This window comes from Thamnophis elegans, chromosome 6, assembly GCF_009769535.1.
Source record: "Thamnophis elegans isolate rThaEle1 chromosome 6, rThaEle1.pri, whole genome shotgun sequence".
Lineage (NCBI taxonomy): Eukaryota > Metazoa > Chordata > Lepidosauria > Squamata > Colubridae > Thamnophis > Thamnophis elegans.
Window position 1 is genome coordinate 69,235,044 of NC_045546.1, and position 19,876 is coordinate 69,254,919.

Consider the following 19,876-nt stretch of genomic DNA (forward strand, 5'->3'; position numbering starts at 1 on the left):
TTGAAGGGTCAGAAATTCATAAAATCTTAGAGAAACTAAACCCAAGATCATGTAGGCAAATACATCAAGACACTGAACAGAGCTAGCAGATTAGTAAAGTTGCTTGGTGAGAAAGAATTTATTTCCACTTCCCCTGATTATTATTATTATTTTTACAAAAGGAGTGTACTCGAAAGTGCAGAATAAGGAAAGCAAAATGAGAGCAAGAAAATCTTGTATTTCTTTAATGCATGCAAGAGGCAGTCCCCCATTCCCAATCTAGTGACCTGATATAATAAAGCGGTGATTGGCAGATATAATACAGTGTTTCAGGCATTTTTTCTAAAGCACTTTATTAGCAGCAATTATATTTTCTAATGGCTGTAAATTTACTTCGGTTTGGGGGTAAAGGACATAATATTTCTTCATTTACAGCTATTCTCCCTTTATAAATATATTAAATCACTAATAGCATGGATAAGACTACTTCCTTCTATATTTTTGCATATGTTTTATGGAAATACTCTGATATTTTCAGAGATGCTCTGTGCAAAGGAATGTTAAATAGAGTGGAAACAAGGGCATAAAGGAAACATCACAGTCATTTACATTCCTGAGATGCCAGCCCTTAATTCCTTTGTTAAACTCTGAGAGCTTTTCAGCATGGTGGTTTCATAACAGCCTTGGACAATGTCCCCAGCGGGACATTCAGTTGTCTGGATTATAGACACTTCTATCCACACAGCTGCATACAAGATAGGAATAAGGAATCCCCACTCTCCAAAGTTACTTGTGTTTTTTTTTCCCCAAGAGGGAGATTTTCCACACACCTTGTTTAGCTCTACACTAGAGAGTCAAGGATCTGGGAGGTTGCCATGCAGACGTTCCCTGAGGGACATCCTTGCTAGGAGATCAAAGGCCTTGTTGCGGCAATATGGTCAATGGCTTGGAAGCAGACATACCTCATGGTTTCTCATATGAGTTGTCTGAGTTAAACTTGGTTTTTTTTTTGCTGGAGTGTGCATATAAAATATAGAAAAGCTTGCACTCACAACATACATGAATAAATCTGATGGAATACAAAATAATCACAAATTTAAGGTAGATCTCCGGGCACATTGATTTAACAAGTAATTTGTTCATGTTTTATGAGTGCTTTTGCATCATATTAACCTGACCTTGCATCACCCAGCCAGCCATCAGTGCAAGGAGTTTTCAGTCAGTTACAGGGTGCACAATAACAAAACTGTTTAACTCTCCACCCCCATATATGTCATCAGGATAGGGTTACAGACTCCAATTTTGCTTGGGCTATGTTGTGAAAAGTTTCTTTTTCCAGAGTAGGAGAAAAGAAACAAATCTGCTTTTTTTAATAATCTGAAAATAAGACAGGGTAGAGAATAATAGTTAATGTCAGGTGTGATAAAGCTTTCAAGAAAAAAACCTGTTAAGCAAAAGACATTGTGAATTCCCTGCAGATTTTTGAAGTCTTGCACATACAGAAAATTAGTTAACAGTAGGAAGAAGTTGGGAGTTGCTACATGGGAGAGCTCTTCCAAATTGCAAAAATTGGCTAATCGATTGTTCAGTATAAACCCCTCACTGATCACTGTTGTCAGTGGTGTTGTTGGTCTTTTCTTTTTTATCCTGAGCCTTGTTTCCCTTCTTTTTTTTCTTTTTTTTCTTGGTCTCTTCCTTCTTGCCAAAGGTTATGAAGTCACTTTTATCAGTTTGGCTATTTGGTGGATCTTGACGAATGGAGATGATGGCAGGGGATCCTGGGATAATGAACTTGTCTGGCAACTCACTTGGGCCTGGCTGCTTGGAATTGCCAGGCCCATATTTGAAAGTCCAGCTGTTGCTGTTCACGCCAGCTCCCACTGGAGGGGACACTTCACCAGCTTCAGGTTCTAAGGGGAAAAAAAAGGAAATACAATATAATACAATACAATAAAGCATTGAAATATTATTCAGCTAGAAATACATGCAGGTAACTTGCACCTGTTAGTACTCTTGAAGGAAATAAATAATAAGTTACTCTTTCATATGAAGTGTAAAATGTAACACAAAGGTGTGAGACTCTTGGTGCTGTTTTTCTTGATTGTAAATTTAAGCACAAATATAAGCAGTAAAGTCAATACAGGATGACTTGCTAAAATTCCTTTGACACTGAAATACAGACAACCACACCAATTGGTAACAACCGCCTCCTAAATTGAAATAACAAAAGAAGCACAGCTAAGAAATGGGGAGGGCTTCTTCTTTAGGCAATGATTTAGAAAGGTATAAATTGTATTACTTGAAGGCTGTCTTTGCGCTCCTAGTATTCAAGCCATGGGGAAGAATCTGGGAGGCCGCGCTTGTAACCGCTTATTCAATTTCTTTGCAATAAAAACTTTTGAATTGTGAGCCAGACTTGTCTTTTGAATTGTGAGCATAAAAATTGGGTTTTAATATCTCACAATCTTGGCGGCCAACGTGGGGCTCGAGGGCTTCAATTGGGGGTGATCCTCAGTAATTCTGGGGCGGGCCTGTTGATTTCAACTGCCTAGAGTTATTTGAGATTTAACTTCCAGTTGCGGGCCCCGAGCCAACTAAATTGACAGCTCTGGTCTGCATTATCAAAAGGAAACAGAGGGAGTCAACAACTGAGACCTCAGGATTAGGCAACTCTGTGCACAGACCCAGGTAAGAAACTTTTGCTCCGAAGGAGGGAAACATGCAATTGTACCTGGGTGGTCAGGAGAGCGATTGTGGGAGGTTTTTCAATAACGGCAGTGTGTGTGTGCTGGACTGTGTTCTGGGAACACTAGTGGTCCAGAGCAAGTGCGAACCTGAAAGGTTGTGGTTCCTTACTTCTGCGAGGGGGAAGACCAGCCTGAAGGGAAGCGGACTGGTGATAGATTTGGGGTGGCCGTAAAATTGAGAACCTCAGGAAACCATAGGTAGGGAAACTCTCGAGAGAATGGGGAATAGTTGTAGTTGTTGTGTTAAACTTAGGGTTAAGTAGTTTGGAACTACTGTTTGAAACTAGAGAAAAAATTAGGGCTGTGTTAGCCCACTGGGACACATTGAAAAGTTTTCTTTAAAAAGAAAAGTTGAGTTCAAATTTGCGTGAAAGCCTTGGCCAGGTGCAAACAACATGTGAAAGTCTCTATACATCTTGATCTTTAAAGAGAAGCTGGGAGATTCAACAGAGATAGAAGGTTTCACCCCCAGGGCAGAAATATGTAACAGCAATCAATTGCTTGAGGAGATAGAACAATGGGTATAATGTCAAGTAAAATTGAGAAATTACTAAAATAATTAGGAAGAATCCTGAATTGTAAATAGACCCATATGTTGGGGCTGACCAAAGAAGATATGGTTAGCTTATGCTGTTATGTTTGGTAGGAAGACCTAGGAATAGAAGGAAAGAAATACTGCAGTGTTATAAAGATCTTGAGAATTTACCATTCTCAAAAGAGCTAGAAAATTCTGAAAGAACTAAGAATAAAGAAGAAAAGTTTATTGTTTTTCCCTACCCAGGGTTTAGCAGGTAATAAAAAAGGTAAAGCCTGTCTAAATGGGAAGGCTCTGATAATTTGACTTTTAACAATTTGATGTGATTTTTGTTAAAAAATTCTTAAATGTGCATCTAGAATAATAGTGTGAAGAATTGAATGCATTTAGTTTTGGTCACCACGATGTAGAAAAGATGTGGAGACTCTTTACTCTTACAGTAAAGAACTGTTTTGTGTGTGGAGGAACAAAACATGGGAGAGCAGTGGCCATAGGAGGCTCTAGAAAGAGTGCAGAGAAGAGCAACAAAGATGATTAGGGACTGGAGACATATGAAGAACAGTTGCAGGAATTGGGTATGTCTAGTTAATAGAAAGAAGGACTAGGGGAGACATGATAGCAGTGTTCCAATATCTCAAGGGTTGCCACAAAGAAGAGGGAGTCAAACTATTTTCCAAGGCACCTGAGGGTAGAACAAGAAGCAATGGGTGGAAACTAATCAAGGAGAGAAATAACTTAGAACTGAGGAGAAATTTCCTGACAGTTAGAACAATTAATCAGTGGAACAGCTTGCCTCCAGAAGTTGTGAATGCCCCAATACTGGAAGTTTTTAAGATGATGTTGGATAGCCATTTATCTGAAATGTTATAGGGTTTCCTGCCTAGGCAGGCCGTTGGACTAGAAGACCTCCAAGGTCCCTTCCAACTCTGTTATTGTATTGTATTGTATTGAATTGAATTGAATGGGATTGAATTGAGTGTGATATGTTTGGCTGGTTGGCAAATTGTGGGGAAAAAAATTCTCTGTTTGGGCTTGAAGCTGTGTGAAACAGGCAGTGATTAGTGCCCAAAATCACATTTTTGATTAAAATCACTTCCTGAATTTTCCCACTACTTGAAGAATGAGCTGCCGATTGAACAAGGAATTTCGTCTCCACAGGCTGGAAATATGGGGGGTTGATGTATATGGGTGTGTATATGTTTGTGTGTAATCATTTCTAGACCTGAAACAATTGTAATGATTGGTTTGCATGAAATGGGATTTTTACATGGGAAATTAGTTTACATAAGCAGTGCAGTGATTGCAGTGCAAATGTTGAGAGTAAAAAGTTGGTGTGAATGTACTGTGATTACCTTTCGCTTAAAGAAACTGAGAAAATTATTTTGTTGAGAGAATACAGAGTGGGAAAAAAAGGAGTGAGATTCCTGTGTGGGCTATTAATTTTTTCCCCTTGTCCACGTTGGTTGTTAACTCAAGGACTTTTTTTTATTTGAAGAGTGAGTAGCAGGAAAGGGAAGGGGGAGTGCAGCTTTTCTGCTCCCTTTAACAATTTTTTTTTCTTTACCCTTCTGTCCGAGAACGGAGGGGCAAATGGGTGAACTGCTCATGTAGCTTTGCCTTTCATTGTTTTGGTTTTCTTATATTTTCTTCTGCTCTGAATATATTTTTGATTTTGTTTTTTTTCTGGGAAAGCTTTGAGGTTTAAGATGTTAAACTAAACCTATATAAAAAGAAATGATTTTGAAAGATTTTGTTTGCATTTGTACATGTTGTAACCTACTTAATGAGAATTTGATTCCATCTGAATGGAATCTGAACCTAACTCACATTTTACTAAAAGCAGAGAACTGACACAAAAGTTTAATCCAAATATATTTCAGAGCATGGACCCAAAGTATTTCATTTAGATTGTTTGTTTTATTTTTGAAGCTGTTTTTCTTACCCCTATTTTTCCCCTTCCTTAAATGTCTTTATGTTTGAGTACATTTTGAATGCTTTGTTTGGGCATCACAAGTTGTTGCCTTTTTAGGAAAAAACGTCTAAAAGATGGGAAATGTGGAATGGAAATTGTGGCAGAAACTCAGAAAGTATATGTGAATAGAGATGGACAAGATAGAAGAGAGGATAAGAAAGTGTTGTTGTCAGTTGTAGGAGTAATGATGGATAAGAGGTTAGGAGACCAGAAAAGACAGAGAAGGGACTTTGGAAATTGAGGATAACGGAGAAGAAGGTGGCAAGGCAGGGGAAGAGGAATGTGGGCAGGACAAAGTGGAAGAACTCAGTGTTTTAGATGTGGAAAGGACAGACATTTTTCTAGAAACTATCCACAAAAGGAAGTAGAAAGAGAGAGGGAACAGCAAGTATATTGACTGATGGATGAGGATGAAGAATAGGATGGGGAGGATGAAATATTTGTTGGTTATTGTGGATCATTTGACTCGATGGTGGGAGAAATGGAAATGCAAACTACTGTTAGAATTTTGTTGGAACATATCTTTACCCAGAGGAAAGAAGTGGGAATATCACCATTTAAGATGTTATTTGGAATACCAAATATGGGGAGGGAAGGTTTACCAAAAATTGAATTAAAAGACAAAATGTTTAGAAAATATGTACAGGAACTGTCCAGATGTTTTTCTCTCTTAAAACAGAAAGGCATTCATGCACAAACACCACCCTTGGACTTTGCTGTACACCAATATAAAGGAGGACAGTGAGTACTTATAAAAGCTTGGAAAAATGAGAAACTGACTCCAACTTGGGAAGGATCTTACATTGTGTTGCTAACTACTGAAACTGCAATTCGGACTGCTGAAAAAGGGACTCATTACTTCTGAATGAGAGGGCCTGTGTCAGCCCTAAAGGAATGGAAGGTGGAATCTCACCAAGGAGACCCACTGAAGCTGAGGTTTCAATGGACTAAATGGACTGTTGGACAATCATGCTACCGATAGGAAGGGTAATATTTGCACTCGGACTAATTTTTGTGTTTTTGCTATGTAGAGCAGAGTGGTTGCCTATGCTCTTCCCTCAACTGCAGAAAACTATGATTGAACAAATTCCATTGCGTGCCCTCTCGGATGTCCTGGTTTTGTAATTGTACTTGTGGATGTTGTTCTTCTTCTCATTGTATCAATTGTGTTTTGTGTGTTGGGTGTAAGGTGTTTATACACCAATTAATCACTGGGAAATGGAACACAATATAAAGAATTTGGAATTGGAATAGATGGAAAAGGAAAAGATCCATAAGGTTGGCTAGTATTGAAAATAGAAACCACAAAACTAAAACCAATACACAAAAGTATATTTAGTCATAATACCAGGAATTTGAAAAATTAGAATTGCCTGAATTCCCCAAGAGAGTTGTAAATATGTTTGTACAATTGGCTGAAGAAAAAGAAAACTCTTACGGTAAAGAACTGTTTTGTGTGTGGAGGAACAAAAAATGGGAGAGCAGTGGCCATAGGAAGCACATGAATTAAAACATGGTACAGTGGTAGAGATGTGGAACAATAAAACTTTAACATTCACGAAAAGTAAAGAAGGAACATGGGCTTTAACTACTAATTTAGTAGGAAAGGTGTTATGAAGAAGGAAACAGAAAGGTAGCAGTAGGGGACATGATTTGCTTGACTACATGGAATAATCGCAGTTGGTGGGGAGGAAGTGGAACCACAAAGGAGGAAGCCTTAAGTGAAATAACTGAAATGGCTTACTTAAAGGATCCAGAAAATGACACCCTGAAATGGATTGCGCCCGGAGGAATGTATTGGATATGTGGTAAATATGTGTATGGGGTTCTATCCAAGGGGTAGTTTGGATCCTGCATATTAGGAATAATAAAACCAAGTTTTTTCCTCCTCCCCATTGAACAAAAACAACTGCTGGAATTAACGGTATATGATGATTTATCAAGTAGAAATTGAAAAAAAAGATCTGTACAACCAAGTGATATACAGATTGGAGAGTGGAAAGATGATGAATGGACTCCAAAGAAGGTAATCAATCATTATGGACCTCCCACATGGGCAGAAGATGGTACCTTAGGAGCTAGAGAGCCAATATATATTTTAAATAGGGTAATTCAATTAAAAGCAGTGCTGGAAGTATTGACTAATGACATGATAAGTACTTTAAAACATTTAGCTAAGGAGAGTGTAAAGTCTCGGACTTATATTATGCAGAATAGATTAGTTTTAGATTATTTGCTAGCTAAATAATTGGTTTGGTGGTTGGTTCACAAACTGGAAAGAACCAGCGAAATTTGCAATATTAGGATTTTTGGCTGTTATGTTCCTATCATGTTTAATTCCTCTCATACAACTGTTAATAACAAGGACCATGAAGAGTATGACCCTAATAACAACTTCACAGGTGTGGGAAAAAGGAGACAATGTTAATAATGAAAATGGGAAAATTAGAAAAAGAGGAATCAGAATATAAGAATTTGCTTCCACCTGAGTCCGAAGAAACGATAGGGAGTTATGAATTAATACAAGTATAAAAGAGTAATATAGGTAGAAAAGAACAAGGCTGGATTTGAAGGAAATAAATAATAAGTTACTCTTTCATATGAAGTGTAAAATGTAACACAAAGGTGTGAGACTCTTGGCGCTGTTTTTCTTGATTGTAAATTTAAGCACAAATATAAGCAATAAAGTCAATACAGGATGACTTGCTAAAATTCCTTTGACATTGAAATACAGACAACCACACCAATTGGTAACAACCGCCTCCTAAATTGAAATAACAAAAGCACAGATAAGAAATGGGGAGGGCTTCTTCTTTAGGCGTCAAGCGTAATGATTTAGAAAGGTATAAATTGTATTACTTGAAGTCTGTCTTTGCGCTCCTAGTATTCAAGCCATGGGGAAGAATCTGGGAGGCCGCACTCGCAACCGCTTATTCAATTTCTTTGCAATAAAAACTTTTGAATTGTGAACCAGACTTGTCTTTTGAATTGTGAGCATAAAACTTGGGTTTTAATATCTCACACTGTTCTAAGAATTATTTCAAATAAGGGTCAAAATGATGCTACGGGTACATATTAAGTTTTCACAGGTGGGATTTATCTTCTCTAATCAAAAGAAACCACATTTCCGTAATGTTTTTTTTAAAGCCCTGGAAATCTATAATTTGAATTGCCAAATTACAATTAAGATGATATATTTATATTTATATTAATTTTATATTAATAACCACCTCATGCATCTATCAAACTGGATTCTAGCCCACAAAGGCTTGTGTCCAATAGGTTGAATATTACTGCACATTAAAACTACCTCACAAAGATCAAAGCTGTTTCATTTGAATTAAGACCTGTAGTGGCACATTGGTGAGAGTGCCGGCTGCCTGCAAGTTCAAATCTCACCAGGCTCCAAGTTGACTCAGCCTTCCATCCTTCCGAGATGGGTAAAATGAGGACCCAAATTGTTGGGGCCAATAGGCTGATTCTATAAACCGCTTAGAGAGGGCTGTAAAGCACTGTAAAGCGATATATAAGTCTAAGTGCTATTGCTATTATTTGTAATCTTCCATAGCTGATTAGTTAAAAATCAAATCAATACAAAATGGAAGACTGAAAGAAGTACAATTATTTGCATTAGCTCTTTGTGCTTGACAGACTTGGATTAAAACAAAAAACTAAGTAGTTGCTCTATTGTTTGTCATTAGGCTATAAATGGCAAGAATTAATTCAGGTTATATCTGTACATCCTGAACTAGTACATGACACAAACATGCTTTATTCCCCAGTGTTTATACATCTCCAATTTTTGTGATATGGTTCTATGTTTTTTTTTAAATCTACATATATACTATTTTGCTGGATTATAAGAATGGAGGTTGGGAATATACCATTATTCTAGCATGTTGCATATAATTTTGCCCAGTGACATGTATGGTTGGGATGGTGCAGGAGAGCAAGAAAAATGCAGCCAAATGGAAACCCAAGCATGAATGAGAATGATGATTATGTGACAACTATTCGCTTAGAAAAAGGAATATTTATTTCAAACAGTTGTTTAAGCATAGGTCTACTCAAACATACGAATAACAATGAAATGGAGATGAATCTAAAAACATGATTCATTTGATTGATTTTAATAAAAGAGTGAAAAGATACAAAGGTGATGGAAAATTCTGAATGTAGGACAGATCATCTTTTGGGTTGTATGACATGGGAGTCTTGTGGGGTTAAAAAAGGGCACAGAAGGGGAAAAAAAGAACACTGTAAAAATAGAATGACTGCAGGAATAGAAAATACAAGTCCTGGGTGGAAAAAATATATTGCAGAATGAATAAAAAATGAAAAAGAAACATGGAAGCTGCGTGGAACAGAGTGAAACGTGTTACAGAATTGCCATAAAACTACATGAATATGCTAATGAAAAATAAGAAAAAGGATGGTTTTTTGAACATTATAAAGACATGACTATAATATTTAAAAGTTTGCATTCCTCTTGTACGAGAACAATTGTAACTAATTCATCTATAAGTAAATATTATATTTCTTTTTGTGTTTCAATATGAATTTCTACAGAAATTCTTTTGTAATATAACATTTAATTTTTGCTAATATTACTTTCCAAAGAGTCCAGTGTTTCTAAACTTATTTTAATATTCAAATTATGTCATAATATGTTCAGCCTTTGCTGTACATTGTATTAATTCAATATTTTTCCATTGAAAAATATGATTAGTGATATTCAGAAAACCCAATATTAATTTTTTTCTTATTGAATATAAATATCCATTCAGAAGATTAAGATGCAAAATCCCCTCCATCATTGTTTAAGAAGAAGGGAGTGTCAGTATGTGGACCAGACAGGAAATCCAGCCACATAAGCTAAATATACCTTATTGAAAAGCTACATTAACAGAATCTTGCAATTCTGAAAGTGTAATGCTTCCACTGTCATCACCTTTACAATTTGATAATGTACAGAGGGTCCCTCCTGAGCCTCTTGCTCCAGCCACTATGCACTAAGCTATGCTTTCTCTTATCTGACCATTTCCTAAGCAGCATCTCTTTGCCTGGTCTCCCAGGATCATCCTCACATACAAGGAGGTGGGTTTCAATTTTTTTTACTACTGGTTCTGTGGGTGTGGCTAGGGCATGTGACTGAATGGGCATGGCCAACTTGGCATCACTCACATGACACTCAGTCACATGACAACACCACCACCCCCAAGCCACGGCCACTGAAACAGTGGCAAAAAATTTTGGGACTCTGAGGAAGAGGGAGAAGAGAGAGGGAAAACTCCCCAAAATAGACTGCCAGAGGATTTAGGGTATGGAAAAGCCATATGTTTCCTAGAAGGAATCAAAGCATTCAACTTTGCAGCCCGGAGGCCATGCCTGTGTTTAAATCCAGCAGGTAAGTATGGGGGAGAAGAGAACAATGGGAAGGAAAGGGTGGGAGATAGGAAAAAATGTAGGTGGAGGTCAGGGAAATGCAATCAGGGGAGGCAGGGGAGACAGAGCCTCACCACTGACATCATGAAAAGAAAAAAAATGTAAAAGGAAAAAGGCAAGAGCTGAGGTCAGGCTAAGCTAGTTGCTGCCAGAGTCACCATGGATGACTCTGCTTAGTGCTTAACTGTTTAAAAAAGCCTCTAAAAAAAGTACCCTCTACAGGAGGCCGCAGGAGAATGAGGTGCCTCATCTTGTCTGACTTTATGATCACTCGAGCAGAGCTAAGCAAGGGTTAAAAGCCGAAAAATTCCTGACATAGATGAGGCATGTTGTTCTCCTGCCTCATGTAGAGGGCGTTTTTTAAGAGGCTTTTTCAAACAGTTAAGCAGAGTCATTCACATGGTGACTCTGGCAGCAACTAGCTCAGCCTGACCTCAGCTCTTGCCTTTTTCCTTTTACATTTTTTTTCTTTTCATGATGGCAGGCAAGAGTAGAGTTGAAATCCTCTCTGAAACAGCTGGAAAAGGTACATGTGGGTCGGAGGGAGGGCGAGGAATTCAAACTTCATCCTCCTGGTGCAACTTTGTGTGTGTGTGTGTGTTTGAGAGAGGGGGGAGGGAGCATATTGAGACAGTTCTTTAGTTTATGCACTATGTAACACTCTTAATACTATGCCTTTGGGTCTTCTGAAATTTTAATTATCCAATCATAAGCAAAAACAATATTTTCAGTAGAATGAATTTCCATTTCTACTTACACCTGACAGCCAAAATGCTGCTAGTGGTATGCTAACATGTGCTGAGGAGGAAAACCTAAATTTTCTGAATCCTGGTGCAACTTTGTATGTATGTGAGAAGAAAAAGAAAAAGAAAGAAACTTATTTAGCAAAGGAGAAAAACAAATGCTGTCGCTTTAAATCAGAACTGAGCATGCCTGGCTGTGGAATTCTGGGAGTTGAAATCCACAAGTCTAAAAAAATTGCTGCCTCACCAGCCATAAAACTCACCGCACATCATTGATGGAGGTGCTGAACTGTGCAAGCAGGGCAGGAGGGAGGGAGGAAAGTTTGCCCGATCCTGGCTCAGGAGAAGGGGGTAGGAGGAACCAGCTGCAACCCCCCCAAAACACCCCCAGGCGCGATGGGAGTCATGGGAAATCACAGAGCCTGGATGTCAAAACTCCCTACCCCACCAATAGAGAAGTGCTGTCGGTATTTGCAGGCTCTCACTTTGCTCACCACCACGCATGACTGCAGGGCACAAGCAAGTGCATGCAATCTGATGCTGTCCCCACCCCACCTTAGGTTCCGCCTTTTGCATTCCATTTTTATGCCTTCAGGTGGAGGGAAGCAAGCCCTACATGGCATCCTGGCTCTGCGCTCTGCTCCACCCGAAGGCACGGAAATAGAACGCAAAAGAGGAACCCAGGGTGGGGGGCGACACCAGATTGCATGTGTGCACTTGTGCCCTGCAATCGTACATAATGCCCCCACCCCAGGTTCCTCCTTTTGCGTTCCGTTTTCATGCCTTCAGGTGGAGGGAAGCGGGCCCTGCTTGGCATCCTGGCTCTGTGCTCTGTTCCAACCAAAGGCACGAAAACGGAACACAAAAAGGGGAACCCATGTGGGGTGGGAGCACCATATGTGACTACAGGGCACAAACGTGTGCATGCAATCTGGTTTTGAGTCCCACTGGCTGCAAAGTTGAATGCTTCAATTCCTTCTAGGAAACTTATCATTTTTTCTGGCTCTGTGCAGCCCGCCTGCGCCCTCCTTGGCTGGGTGCCTCCCATTGCCACTGCTCAACTTACGCATTGTAGGAATTTGATGAAGCTGAGCGGCTTCTTGGCGGGCCCCAGATCCAAACTATATCCAGACATTTCCAGCGGGGAGCAAATAGAGCACAAGGGAGGCGTCTCTTCCGGTTTCTCATCCCAGGACTTGGGGTGCCGCCCTCTCCTGCCACCACTGCCCTCTCCAGCATGCTACCCCATCCCCGCCATGGTGGCATTGGCAGTGGCTTTGGGAGACGCTGGCCAGTGGGAAGGAGGGAAGCTAGGCTAGTGGAAATGCTTACCAGTGTAGGCAGGCGACAGTTCTGTGGATGCATGTGGCGAAGGTGAGGCAGGGCGTGTGTCAAAGTGGGCTGGTTAGGGGGTGTGGCTAGCAAGCTGTCACTACTGGTTCGGTGATCCACTTCCAATTATAACTACCGAACCAGGAGCAACCCACCTCTGAAGTAGCCTTGATGAAATTGCTCACAATAGCTGAGATCATGTACCTGATCCTGCTTTTATGTGCTAACAACACAATTACTTTAGTATAATCTTTTTTATGTGGCACATTCTAGCTAACTACTTTATTCACAAAATCAGCAGAAAAGATGAGGGAAGAATGATAGGAGAAGGGAAGGGATTTTTAAAAAAACCAGAAGATGAATAGATAGCCCAGAAAAGATTCATTAATTATCTGTTTTGAAAAAAGTACAAATTGGGCAAAAACAGGCAGCAAAGAGTTACAGACCTCTATGTCTCTTTGTGGCTACTTGATGCTATGTAGTTTGAATTTCTGCAGCCCAGCCTTGGAAACCCTACCTCAAGATGGCTGCTTATCAAAGAAAGAGCAAAGCAAGAAGCAGAGGGTTAGGACTGCAGGGTTGTGGGAGCAACGCCAGAAATATATATTTTTCCCCTGTTGCTCTCCCTCCCTCCTGAATCTTTCTCTTGGAGGTGGAACAGGGCATACACTTATCATCTCTGCACAATCGTAAATCCAGTCTGTTATTTCCTAAATAAGGTGAGGCTGCAGCACAGAAATTCTGCTTCAGATCCCTCTGGTTTTCTATGAATACCTTTCTGTTTTTAAAAAAATTGAGCTTTTCAAAATCTGAAAGAATCAGGAACCATGTAACTGCCATTCCAAGCAGATATATTCTTTAGTTCATTGATTTTATTCCAGAATGCACGTCTCCACATCTTTTTTCAAGTCATTACATTGTATTCTCTTCTCTGTCTCATATATTGTTGCTATAGCTCCAAAAGGCTATCATCTTCTTACCATCTAGAATTATATTAGGTTAAGCCATAACCATTTGAAAATATGCCAATATGAAAGGCATTTTTAAATCACAGGGGAGGAGGCGAGCTGGCAGGAAATTGCAAGAACCTGATTTTCCTATCTTTCATTGTTATGCTGGTTGCTGTTTTTTCCTCTGGCTGATATGATGAATATTTATTGTTACAAAGAAGTCATATATTGTCTGCATTAATTCTGAAAAGCTTGCAGAGCATAAACATAGCTGGGAGTGTGTGTGTGTGTGTGTGTGTGTGTGTGTGTGTGTAGTACATGGGCAATATGCAAATCATTGGATGACTTTCTCTGCAAATATTAAAAATAGTCTTTTTCTAAGCCTTTTCTGGATTAAATTTTCCATAAAAACTAGTTGCATATAAAAAAGTAATAAACATTGCAATTAACAGAAAAGTAGCTAAACGTATTACACTGCAATCTATTCACTCAGCCTTCCTAAAAAAGAGGACCCTTTTTAAAAGCAGATAGTTTCTTCTCTCTTGTGATCTCATGTCTTGTTCCCTGACTGACAGATGCCCTGAGGTCATATAGATGCTTATGGGATTACATGGAATTTCTCCTCTGTAAACATCTGGATCAGCTTTCATGGCAAGGATGCCAAAGGTTAGAGCCTGCCATCAGTTAGGTTTTCACTGTCCTCACGGAAGACCATCTGTGTGATGCTTCTATTTCAATAAATAATATTTGAAATAATATCTAAAATATTATGAAAATAATATTTCTAAACAGTTTCCAAGCCTCTTCTTGTCTCATTATCTCCAAACAAAATGTTCTACTTATTTCATATTAGCAGTGTGCATTAGATTGGAATGAAGCTTAAGGTTCAAACTAGAGTGGCTTCTTTGGCACAGATTAGGCATCACTCCATTTCAACTCTGGGGTTACAGAAAGGTCAGTCAATTATTGTCAAGCTTTATATGGTTTTCAAAGAGGGGGAGAATACAAACTGAAAAGAAAAACAGTTTCCCTCAACCAAGCCTTCTGAAATATCTGAATTATTGCTCAGTCTAGGAAGCTATTATCATAGTAAATTCATTACACTCCATTTAACAGTAATTATTATAACAGAGATTTAGATTAGACTTCTAAAGCAAGTGCTTCAATACTTCCATAATGATTATTTTGTAATTTGAAGTGATTATTCCGTTCATAATGATCAGGTTTTTCTAAACAATTTCCATCAAAAAACCAAGAGACATGGCACATTTAAAAGTCAGATTGCTAGGGACTATCTCAAATTTATTTTAATGTTATTTTATTATTTTATTTAGATTCCATCTTTATTATGCTCATAAATAGCTCAAGGCTATCTCCTACTCCTTACTCCTCCCTTTTTTTTCAACAAAAATGGGGGAGCTGAGAGTGACTGGCCCAAGATTTCCTAAAGCGGGATTAGAACTTGAAGTTCTCTGGTTTCCAGCCTAGCACCTTAAGTGCTAGAACAAACTTGCTCTTTTATTTAGCGGAACTGGCCACTCACATTTTGCTCTTTCCTGCAAATTTCATTCCATTATGGAAAAAAAAACACCCAGTCCCTGAATTTTTCCAATGAATAAATTAGATATCTATAATACTTATCACCAAAGCCTCTGGGTAGGTAAATGAATTCTGCATCAGTACTGTTCAATAACTTCATAAATGAGTTTTCATAAATTTTGATGGGGAGATAGAAGGGGAACTTGTCAGATTTACAGATGACACCAGGCTAAGGGGAATTGCCAACATTTTAGAAGATAGACTCAAGAGAATCTAGACTAGTGTTTCTCAACCTTGGTGACTTTAAGGACTTCAACTTCCAGAATTCCCAAGCCAGGATTCTGAGAGTTGAAGTCCACAGGACTTAAAAGTCACCAAGGTTGAGAAACACTGATCTAGACAGACTTGACCATTGGGCCCTATCCAACAAGATGCCATTCAGTGATGAGAAAGGTTTTGCACTTAGATAGGAAAAACCAAACATACAGGTATAAAGAAGATGGTACCTGGCTCAGCAGTAATGACTGTAAAAGGGATCTTTGTGCCACTTAAGTGGAGCACCACTTAAGTAGGAGCTAGCAGTGTATGGCAGCTGCCAAAAAGGGCAATACTGTCTTAGATTGCATCAACAGAGGGACAGCATCAAGATTATAAGAAACGATAAGGCTACTAAAGTCATTCTTGAAACAGTGTATCCAGTTTTGGTTGGTATGATACAAAAAGATGCTGAGCTTTAGAAAGAATGCAGAGAAGAGCGATAAAGATGATAAGGTGTTTGGAGGCTAAATTGTATGATGAATGGTTAAGAGAATTAGATATGTCTAGCCTATTGAAGAGAAAGGTTGCAGTTACATGATAGCTATCTTCTAATAAGAGGCTGTCACAGAGAAGAGGAGGATATTGTAATCTCCAAATCACCTGACAGCAGGACAAGAATAACAGATGTAAACCAGTGGTGGGTTCCTACTGGTTCGGACCGGTTCGGCCAAACCGGTAGTGGTTTGGCAGCCTGGGTCGCTGGAACCAGCAGCGACCCAGGCCTGCCACGGCCCCGAACCGGTTTTCCGGGCAGCGCCATCTTGTTTTTTGGTTCTGCGCATGCACAGCACAATTTTAATTGTGCTGCGCATGCACACGTGTGGTACGCATATGAGCGAACCGGCAGTAGTATTTGCAGGAACCCATCCCTGTAAACCTATCAAGCAGAGATACAACCTAGAACTAAGGAGACATTTCCTGATAGTGAGAACAATCAATCAGTGGAATGGCTTATCTCCAGAAGTTATGGATACTCCATCATTGGAGATTTTTAAGAAGAGATTGGACAGCCATTTTCCTGAATGGTATAGGTTCGCCTGCTTAAACAGAGATTCAGATTCAGATTTAATTTATTTGTATGCCGCCCTTCTCCGGGAGGGACTCAGGGCGGCGAACAACTCAAAAGGGGAAAGGGGATACAAACACAATACATATAATTAAAATGCACAAGAGTCATACGGCCATACAAGTCGAGAGGGGAGGGGAGCTCATCAACCCCAGGCCTGCCGGCACAGCCAGGTTTTGACGGCTTTCCGGAAGGCCTGGAGAGGGGTGAGGGTCCCGAATCTCCGCGGGGAGTTCATTCCAAAGGGCCGGAGCTGCAACAGAGAAGGCCCTCCCCCGGGTAGTAGCCAGATGGCAGAGGGTTGGAGTAGAAGTCTTCCACCAACCATGCTATTCTATACTTTATGTTCTAATACATTTCCAAGACATTTAAACAGATGTGTAATTAAATGAAGCAAATTTCTAATTCTGATTAAAGATTTTAGTTCAGAATTATTAGATTTTTTGTTCTGATGTTATTCACAGTTTGATAATTCCCTGACTTTATTTCATCACCTCATTTATATGGTGCCAATAAATAGAAAGAACCACAGAAATTCTGAAACCCATAAGTATATTTTCAAATGATGCATAAATAGCATATCAGTAAAATTGCCTCAATTAAAGAAAAATAGAGTATAACATGCTAGATCTAACTTCCCATATTATTTCCAATGACAATTACTGACAATTTGGCTTAAAAGATCCAAATAAGACATTTTTAGATCAATAGTCTTCATCTTGCCTGTTCAAGATAAGGCAATTGTTTAATTGCTCTTTGCAATCATTCAGCCAATATTGCTCCCAGTTCAGCAGGAAATAAAAATGGCAGAAGGTGCATTTTAATGAGGGACAAATGACTGATCCACACTTTGCACAAGAACAGGCCACCATTTTGGGAGAGCAGACATGGATAACATTCTTAGCCTACCCCTAGCCCAATAAGAAGGCAATATTTACCCAGTTTTCTGGTTTCAGATCAAACTGTTTTTTATCCTCTGCTGAAACAAGTACAGCAATTTAGTTCACCCATTGTACTTTTGTCCTACACAAATCTCCCTGTTCAGTGATGGGATTGCAGTAATGTAACAATTGGTTCTTCCTAATGAGTAGCTGGGTGGGCATGGCTGGGTGGTGATGTGACTGAGTGGGTGTGGCCAACATTATGTCAGTCGCGTGGGTAGTGCCTGTATGGGCCAGGGGGTGGGGTGGGAAGGGAATCCAGGGGCCTCCAGTGGGTTGGGCAGGAGGGAAAAAAGAAAAAAAGAAAGATCCAACCTGTGTGTGCGCGCTCGTGCACGTGCACATACGTGTGTGTGTGTGTGTGTGTTAGACAGAGAGAGAGAGAGAAAGAGAGAAAAGTTGGATTGGATCTCCCTCTCTCTCTCTCTCTCCCTCCCTCCCTCCCTCCTTTGCTCCCTCTCTCCCTCCCTTAGAAAGTCTGTCAGGCTGAGGGAAAGTGCTTATGCTATGGCATACTGTGAATGCCCTTTGCTCACCTCTTTGCCCAGCTTTCCTCCTCCTGCTGCTTGTGCTCTACCTTCCCAGTCTAGCTTGATGCAGGCAGAAGTTCACAATTGCCCTTTCTACGCCTGCTGTTGTAGAAGCTAGGTGCCAGAGAGGGCTGGTTTTTTGCCTAGGTTTGTCCGGCTGTCAGGGGTGGTGGTGGAATGGCTTCCTTCCCAGGCCCCTGTCCATTTCCCAGTGTGAAGAACAGGGCAGCAGTGGTAGCGGCTTTTTCAGCACATTCAGCCAGCTGCCATGCTGGGAAGCGGCTGGCAAAGAAGCAGCGGCTGTGAGGCTTCTCAGTTGCATCGAAAAAGAGAGCTTGCCTTCCAGAGTCTGGACCAGCTGCTGTGGGAGGAAGGTAAGCCTGAAGAAAGAGGCGGTTGTTGGGGAGGAAGCGGCTCTAGGAGTGGAAACAGGACTGGCAAAGGGAGAGCAGGCAGCTTACAGGAGGAGGCCTCAGGAAGGCCAGAGCCAGGGAATGGCACATTCTCCGACCAGGCCAAGGCAAATGGCAAGCAGGTGGAGGTTCCAGGGCCTCAGGGAATGGTGAGTATCTGGACCCCGGCCACCGAACCAAGGCAAAGGGCAAGCGGGTGGCATGCTTACTTTTGGTAAGCTGAGCAGAGCAGGTGAGGTGCAGAGGTGACTGGCGAGGTAATTAGCTGGGCCGCATGGTGAAGGGAACATTTATAGGGCTGGGAAGGGCAGGGCAAGCAGGTGAGCAGGACGAGCATTGAGCTGGTGGGCAGGGCGAACGAGCAACCAGGTGGGCAGGGCGAACAAGTGGTGACCAGGTGGGCGGGGCCAGACAGAGGTCGCTACTGGTTTGGTGAACCAGCTCAAATTTCCCCTACTGGTTTGCCCGAACCGATGCAAACCAGCTTAATACCACCTCTAAACTACACATCTAAATTTGCATCATCTCCAAAAATTGTAAAATGTCAATGGGGAACCTATGGTTCCCATGTGACTGGATTCCAACTCCTACCTTCACATGACTAGAGATTAAGGATAATGATAGCTAAACACTATATGTAGTAATGCTCTAAAATGAGTTTAGGTTAGTAATGTTCAAATTGCCCTGCATTTATTTGAAACAAATCACGTTATATTTCAATGGTAACGTCACACTCCCGTGCCCTTAAATCTTTTCTAACATAAATTACAATTATTTGTAATATTGTATTATTTTGGCTCATTTCACAAAATAATTTATTTCACATTTAAGAAATGAAATGCTAATTTTTAGGAAGGGGGTCTTCAATCAAAATACATTTACATAATACATAAATACATAAAAATGTTTCCTTCAAGCCAAAATTCCTGCACTGAATCTCCCCAAATTATGAGCTAATAAGATAGTGAGACTTCATTCAGCCAGTATCTACTACCTATTATCTCCTACCCTGTTCCTTGCGTTACAACATTTAGTGACTGTTTGAAGTTACAATGGCACAGAAAAAAGTGACTTATGGCCATTTTTTTACACTTACGACTCTTGTAATATCTCCATGGTCACATGACCAAATTCAGATGCTTTAACAGTTGCAATGTCCTAGGGTCATGTGATCACTTTTTTCAATCTTTAATTTAATTAATTTAATAACCAATAATTACTAACTTAACAACTGAAGTGATTCACTTAACAACTGTGGCAAGAAAGATCATACAATTGTGCAAAGCTCACCTAATAACTGTCTTGATTAGCAACAGAAATGTTGGGCTCAATTGTGGTTATAAATCGAGGACCACCTGTAGTTATT

General features: G+C 40.1%; 1 protein-coding gene across 1 annotated transcript in view; it reads right to left on the reverse strand.

Moving 5' to 3' along the window:
* Nucleotides 1-408: 408 nt before the first annotated feature.
* LOC116510589 (protocadherin alpha-5-like) overlaps nt 409-19,876 on the reverse strand; it is a 126,610-nt gene continuing 107,142 nt past the window's right edge. The window contains exon 6 of the mRNA XM_032220198.1: nt 409-1,889. Coding sequence (XP_032076089.1) covers nt 1,579-1,889 — 311 coding nt within the window. The 3' untranslated portion in view covers nt 409-1,578. The remainder of the gene's footprint in view (nt 1,890-19,876) is intronic.